A 7,689-nucleotide genomic window follows, 5' to 3' on the forward strand; every position below is an offset into this window, starting at 1 on the left:
CTCGATGAAGAACTTCGACTGTAGAGGTGCTTAGGGTTACAATACAAAAGATAATCAATGACTTTCGTATTAAAGGCATACATGCATGCACTATATATAATACGTAATCCTAATCTATAATCACGGTTGGACAGGCCCAAACCGGATATACAAAAGAATAGCCCATGACGCAACACATAATACCCAACATATATATAGGTTCAAATATCGATGGACAACTATTGTGTGGTTGTAGGAACCAATCATAATTTAGTAAACAATAAATCATTAATTAAATCAAAAAGGGTATATTTGTAATATATCATATATATATATATATATATATATATATATATATATATATATATATATATATATATATATATATATATATATATATAAATTAATATCTAAATTTAATAATTGAAATCCCTTTGTTTTCGCAATTCGTTCCTAAATTACCCTATTAAAACTCACCTCTCACCCACTCATTTATACAAAAACCTGCTTCAGTGCTTGATGATCGCTAGGGTTTAAGATCCAGATTCAGCCGACTTATTCTATGTGCCTCCTACGATCGCAGAAGAGATTGGGGTCGAAACTGCCCCTTGCATCGCCAATGATGGTGTCAGTCAAAGGAGATCCATACCTCTTTTTTTATGTTCAATCAGACACTCTCAGCCGAGACTACTTTCGTCTACTGCATCGATCCCGACCATTGCAATCAACCTACATCTTCTCGATTTTCGTTTCGATTATGCCGACTATTCTGATTTTGTTTATGGCAGAGCATCTTCCATTTATGTTTGAAGATATGTTTATTCCAATCGATCATAAATTCATCAATGAATCAAGCAAAGTCACAAATTGAGGATGTCAAATTGTCAATCTGATTCATTATTGAAATATAGTGTCCCAATCTCGATGTCTTCTACTCCTTCATCATATGCTGCTCCTTCAAATTTAATTTTCCCCAGGTATGTTCCCTTTCCAATTAGTTTAAAGGATTGATACATGGGATTTTGGTATAATAATTTATATCTAGAACAGTTCCAGTGATAGGAAGACGAATTCTTATTCTGTCAATCTGATTCATTATTGAAATCTCGTGTCCCAATCTCGATGTCTTCTATTCCTTCAACATATGTTGCTCCTTCAAATTTAGTTTTCCCCAGGTATGTTCCCTTTCCAATTAGTTTAAAGGACTGATTCGTGGGATTTTGGTATAATAATTTACATCTGGAACAGTTCCAGGAAGACAAATTCTTATTTTGTTTCGGTTAAAAACCTAACTTTTTATGTTTTCTTGTTAAAACTATTCACCTAATTGAATATTGATTTGAATAGTAGCAATTGAGAATGCAGGTTTAAGAGTTAAATTTGGTAACTATAAACTTGATTGATAAGTCCTTATGTCTAGTCGATGGTTTCAGGTTTTATAATTTTTTATTTTAATGTAGGGTAATGTAATTTATTTGATTTACCTAATACATGTTATTTTAAACGCGTAGATTCTTTTAGAATTTTGGTCAAGCAATATTCTTTTAGAATGAGGAAGACTTTAGAATAAGGATGACCAATATTCTTCCAAAAGGAGGAAGGCAAATATTCTTTCAGAATTTAGGAAGGGGGATGCTCTTCACATGTAGACCTGCAAATCGATCAGCCCTAAATAACCAGAAAGAGAATGGAAGCTTCGGTTATATTCTTTAAGAATACCTATTATTTGCTAATGCTTGTTCTTTAAGAATGAACTCGAATTTTAAATAAAAAGAAGTTGCATGGGTGCCACCTTTGATGCTCTTGCTGGTGCTGGAATTGTTGGAGTAAGGGCATGCACGAGATTAATGGCCATTAGTAAAGTCTTGTTCTTGTATGTTAATTCTTTTAGAATAAGTACTTTTTTATTTTATGTTGATACTTGTATGTTCATTCTTATTGTTGGTTCTTGAAGTTATGCATTTTTATGTTGGCTTTTAAAGTTATGTATGTTCATTCCAGTAAGAATGCATAATCAAAAAAAGTTTTGAATGTTCATTCATGAGTAAAGTCATGATATTATATATTTATTCTATCATAATATTGATTTTTTTGTACGTTCGTTTTTAAGTTTTGTACGTTCATTCTTGCAAGAATACATAACAAATAAATTATGACAATCAAATTTAATCTTGAATTTATAGAAATCAGGTTTGATTGATTGGCTAGTAGCAAGAATATCTCACCTGCTTTATTTGATTGTTAACTAAATTGACATAATTACCCTTAAAACCGTTTTAAGCTTATTAATTAAATCGTATAATCACTTTTTAAATTACCAAAAATGATTGGACCACAAAGTATCCTTACATCCACACAATATTTACAATCCATATTATAACCTAACCATATATATATATATATATATATATATATATATATATATATATATATATATAAGTATATTATTATTTTAATATACACAGTCGAAATAAACTATCTTGTTCTAGACTGCTAGTCACTGTCTTTACAGTAGACTTAGATTTAGAATATGGTCTTTTTAAATTAAAAAGTTCAAGCTAAGCGTCCTATCCATGAATCAGAAAGAATTAGAGATAACAGACCCGTAACAACATGGTTGGGAGGTTAAGGAGCAAGGTTAGTCATAAAATATAATATGAAAACCTTGATACATAATTAAAAAGGTAATGGGTTATGAAAAAACCAAATTTGCCATGAAATTGAGAAACCCCATATACAATTATAAAAATTCCTAAAACTTAACAAAGATTCATTCATAAACTACGTTTAATACAGAAACGCTACACAACATATACACCCTGCTCCTGAGTTCATTAAAACCCTGCTCCCGAGTTCATTAAAGGAAAGAAAAGAAAAGAAAGGAAGAACAAGGAGTGAAAAGAAAAGAAAGGGAGCAGAAAGAATAAAGTATTCCGTGCTCCCAAGTTTGAAAGAAAGGAAAAGAAAGTATTCATTTTAGGCGCTCTCGAGTTGAAAGGAAAAGAAAAGAAAGTAAAAAAAAGACAATTATACCCTTTATGTTATTGAGTAAATATTAGGTGTTTATAACCCATATCCCCACATCCATTCAACCCCCCCCCCCCCCCCACCAAAAAAAGCAACTCTCCCCTCCTACCCTCTCTTTAAAACATTAACAAAACAATTTTTTTAATATAAAGTAAATTGTAAAAAGAAAAATCGCATGTCACATTATGAAATGAGTAAAGACATAAAGCTCAATCTACTAATCGTCAATTGTTTTCAAGATGCAAAACGAAGACCAAAAACAACTCAAAAAAAGAACCAAAATCATAAACGCATAAAATCAATCCAGTAACAATCACCCAAGGTTATTCAATCGCGTGCACCCATCATATCTTTGAGGACACCCATCTGTATCTGAAGGGGACGACTGAATAATGTCCTAGCTTTTACTTGATTTGCTGCCAAAAAATTTAGAGCCCTCGGTAATTCATGGGGTTCCAAATCCACCAACTCCAATTCTCTATAAATTTCTTCCCCTGTATACTCCCGGGGATAAGCTCTATCAAATATTATATTACCCTCCCTGATAGCAGCAACCACATTATCAACCGATTTCATTATCTTTGAGTTAAAATCTTCTTCTTCTTCTTGATCTTCAAATTTCCTCTTTTTACACTTACACTTCTTTATACTTGAAGACTGCTCTTGCAAAAAAGGAGTTGGAATAACCTCCTGAATGTCATTATCAACATCAACATATTCGTTCTCCAAATGAACTTCATTGTTAGCTAACAACTCATCAACTTCTTTAATTGTTTCTACTTGAATTTTTTCTTTCTTATTTAATCGGGCATTTCTTTCTTTCGTTGTTTTAGCATGTGCACCAGATGCCCTATACCTTGCAAATAATACCAACATATCATCGCAGTTTGCCACCTTTTTTGTCTTTAACGACACAACCTCAGGTTTTGACTGTTTAACAACACGAAATAATTAATATTGCAAACGATAACATAAAATATTTAAAAAGATAACATAGACATAAAAGGAACACTTACTTGTATTAAATTATCCCATACTTCTTCCTCCGCTTCTATTCGTTGAGTAGACGGATACCAAGAGAACCCACTCAATGAAATTCCCCTAAACAAACTGTACCATTGAGAAAAATGTGTTTTTAAGGTTTTGTAGCGATTCTTCAAATGACTTTTGGTAATACCCATTGGATGCTTTGTGTTTAACTGCTGAACCATTTAAGCATATGCAGATTGTGTGAAACTACCATTTACCCTATTGCTCATCTCTTGTTGTTTAATCATCGTTTGGATGTACGCATAATCCATTTTCTATGACCATTTAACTTGTTCCTTTTTACTACCACTAGCTTCCTGTTTGCTTATGATGACTTTGCACATAGGAATAAAAATTAAAGAAAGATACATTGTTAGACCACATAAATTCTTAGAATTTGTTAGCATAATACTAATGAAAAATATGAAGGGTAAATAACATAATTAATCTCAAAAACCAATCCTCAATACAATGTGAAATTGAAAAACAAAATGTACCAATACGAAACTAATTTTCCATATTAATTTAATTGTTTGAATGTGTCAAATAATTTGCCCACATTTCATTTGAAATTGAATTCCTTAGTTGCTCTGCCCTACTACTACCCTCATCTGTTTCTGTTGAATTACGGCGATCTTGCTCTTGTGGTCCATTTAAGATCTCCTGCATCACCTCATCTTCAAGATTTATGTCGCGGTCTTCATCTAATAGAAAGTTGTGTAGAATACAACATGCCAAAAATATGGCAGATTGTGTTTCACAAGAGTAAAATGGTTCCGTTGTACTTCGAATGATAGGAGGCCTTCTTTTAAGGACATAAAAGCTCGCTCAATGGCGTTACGTAAGGAAGCATGACAAAGATTAAACAACTCTTTTGAATTCTATGGAGCACACATGGAGTACTCTTTTAAATGATATCTAACACCTCTATATGGCGCCATTAGTTTACTTGTATGAGGCAAACCCGCATCTACTAAACAATATCTACCTATAAAGAGCTTAATCAATATCATTGAAAAATATTAGATATTGAAATTACATTGTTTTAATAAATTACCTGATGGAATTAGTAGTTTATCATCTCTAGTAAATGTGTTCTTTATTGTTCTTGAGTCTGATGCAGTACCCTCCCAACCCGTTAACACATACGTAAACTTCAAATCAAATGTACAAGAAGCTAATACGTTTATTGTCGGGTCTCCCTTACGACCACGGTATCTAGGGGCATCTCTATTAGGCACATGGACACAAACATGTGTTCCATCTATTGCCCCTGTACAATTCTTGAAAAAAGTATAAAATCTCCTACTTTCTTGAATTTCTCTCGGGACAACATCACCTTTAGGTTGCTGAATATAAAGACCTTCTATTGCTATAATCGATCGTAGTACTCTATGGAAGTACCTACTCATTGTTGATCTAGAGCGACGATACATCCACGAGGTAAACCGAGTTCACAAATCGTTACTTACAATATGCAAAAATCTAGCAACATGCTCCTCAACGGACATGTGTTGCGTAGGTCGTAGACCACCTTCAGTTTGTAAGATTTCACACAATCTCCTAAAAGCGTTTTCACTCATACGAATAAGGTCACGACATTGACCACCCTCTAAAAGATTGTGTAGCAACTCTTCCTGTACAACTTGTCTTTCTAAAATAACTTTTCTAGTGGGTAACTTAACCCGCTTTGTGTTGGCCATAGTATGTTGTGTAATAAAAGTCAACAACAAGCAAATCAAGTTAACCACTTGCAATTGTCGGACTCTTAAAGCATGAGCAGGGTTGAGTACCGGAGTATCCATAAGGACTATATATGAACTAATCCCTTTTTCTAATACATGATCAAATAGTTTGAGTTATATTAAGCAACATCGATTTAAATATTGTGCAACCATTTCGTAAGAACAGGATCCCCTAGGCTCATCAAACTGTTTCAATTTTAGCAAAGATTTCAGATTTTACCGGTTGGATTGTTTGAAAATTAAGTCCTAGTACATGAGTCGGAATTGTCACTTTCAATAAAGCCATAATGCATTTGAAAGACTGCGTTTTTTTAAAAAGATACAATGAAAGTTTAAATTTAAATTTACATGAATTATCCTCTACCAGGCTTGACACATCAACTGTGTTAATCATATACAAAAAAATTATAAATCGTGTTTGATTTTTTGAAAATATAAATGTTTGTTTGTAGATTACCGTGTTTTATTCAATTGATATATAATAAAAAAAGTTGTGGTCATATATTATCTCTTTGGGAAGCTATAAATACCAAACAACCAAACCTCAAAGCTTCAAAGGTTGATTGAATTTTCTGTCTTGTTATGCCCAAATAAGAGTATGTACATGTCTCGTTTTTACCATTCTAATGAATACAACTTTCATATGTTTAGAGGCGTTGATTAGATAACTAGCTATACCAATTTATCATTGCTTTTCAGATCTTGTACTGATATTACCAATTTAACACAATTTATGGTGTAAAAAATGGTTTCTAGTCCATGATACAACACATAGTAACAAAGAAAAAGTGAACGGAGAACAAAAGAATAACAAAAAAAAAAAAAGAATGAACAAAAGAAGAACAAGAACTTTCGTACCAGGAGATGACACAGAGAACAGAAGGCAGAAGGCAGAGAACAGAAGGTAGAACAGAAGGCAGTAACATATCCTTTTATTATTAGGTTAAGGGTATTTTTGTCATACTGCAACTTTTTATCTTCCGTGCTTTTCTTTCTCTCCAATTCCTCTGATTTTGGGAGGAAAGTTTAGAATGATAAAAATCTGCGCAAACTCCTTCTCTTCTTTTCTTCTCTTCTAAAAAAAACTAGGGAGCACCAAACTTTTATGTTTTCCTTCCAAATCTTCTGACTTCCGTTCTCTTCTTTCGTTAAGTGACACTCAAGAGCAGGGTGATAGTTATTCTACTAAAAGAATAAATTCAGGAAGAATACTATAACAGGTAGGTTTCAAGACAATATAAATACATACATCGATCCAAGTAGAAGAATGCATACTATTAATTCTAGCAACCGATTCAACGTTTAAACAATGATGATCGAATCTACGAAATCTGATGATCACAATCTTTGGTCTCGCAATGTTTGATTTTGCAGGAACTAGGCAACAATAGACCTAGGAATAATTTTCTTGGCAATTACAGAGCACGAAATGCTTGATTTCGCAGGAATTAGGGATAGCCAGAGAATCCTTACTTTCAATCGCCGAAGGAGAGACTCTTGGTTTGCACACAATAATTTTTTTCCATACACAAAAAATTGTGCTTTATAGAGTTGTACAATACAACAATTTAAAACCCAATTTGTTGTCTACGGAGAAAAATTATTGTGTACGAATCGGCTCCCTTGCAGTAAGCTTCAATCCATCGAGAGCCAGCGGAGTTTAAGGTTTCGCTGTCTGTAACTTTTTATTTCCCATTTTACTCTCCCACTAAAAAACTATACTCTTTTATTCTGATAATTCCTTATTTTACCGAGTTTTTTTCTTTTATTATTATTATTATTATTATTATTATTATTATTATTATTATAATTAAAACTGTGTTTTTGAAAGAAGTATTTACTTGATAAATATAGTTTTAAAAATGTTTATTAAGTGTAGTTTCAAAATTTTAATATTTTCTAAAGGGAA

The 7,689-nt window shown here is 32.6% G+C and overlaps 2 protein-coding genes and 1 long non-coding RNA gene across 3 annotated transcripts; 1 reads left to right on the top strand and 2 right to left on the bottom strand.

The window, feature by feature from the left end:
- The first annotated feature begins 426 nt into the window (after positions 1 to 426).
- On the top strand, positions 427 to 1,960 carry LOC145134655 (uncharacterized). The gene is made up of 2 exons (XR_013719254.1): positions 427 to 956; positions 1,030 to 1,960. It is a non-coding gene; the product is annotated as an uncharacterized LOC145134655 (long non-coding RNA).
- A 1,259-nt stretch (positions 1,961 to 3,219) lies between these two features.
- Positions 3,220 to 6,774, bottom strand: LOC145133584 (uncharacterized). The gene is made up of 3 exons (XM_079068509.1): positions 6,639 to 6,774; positions 4,023 to 4,369; positions 3,220 to 3,936 (listed from the first exon to the last, which is right to left on the bottom strand). Exons 2-3 carry the CDS (start codon positions 4,215 to 4,217, stop codon positions 3,334 to 3,336), a joined length of 798 nt encoding a protein of 265 aa, XP_078924635.1. The 5' UTR covers positions 4,218 to 4,369; positions 6,639 to 6,774; the 3' UTR covers positions 3,220 to 3,333.
- Positions 4,561 to 5,447, bottom strand: LOC145131630 (uncharacterized). Its single transcript, XM_079066294.1, has 3 exons — positions 5,093 to 5,447; positions 4,961 to 5,023; positions 4,561 to 4,739 (listed from the first exon to the last, which is right to left on the bottom strand). The coding sequence occupies exons 1-3, from the start codon at positions 5,445 to 5,447 to the stop codon at positions 4,561 to 4,563; spliced, it is 597 nt and encodes a 198-aa protein (XP_078922420.1).
- Positions 6,775 to 7,689: the final 915 nt, after the last annotated feature.

Source organism: Lactuca virosa, chromosome 8 (genome assembly GCF_052849685.1).
Source record: "Lactuca virosa cultivar CGN04683 chromosome 8, Lactuca_virosa_CGN04683_v6, whole genome shotgun sequence".
In the NCBI taxonomy this organism is placed as follows: domain Eukaryota; kingdom Viridiplantae; phylum Streptophyta; class Magnoliopsida; order Asterales; family Asteraceae; genus Lactuca; species Lactuca virosa.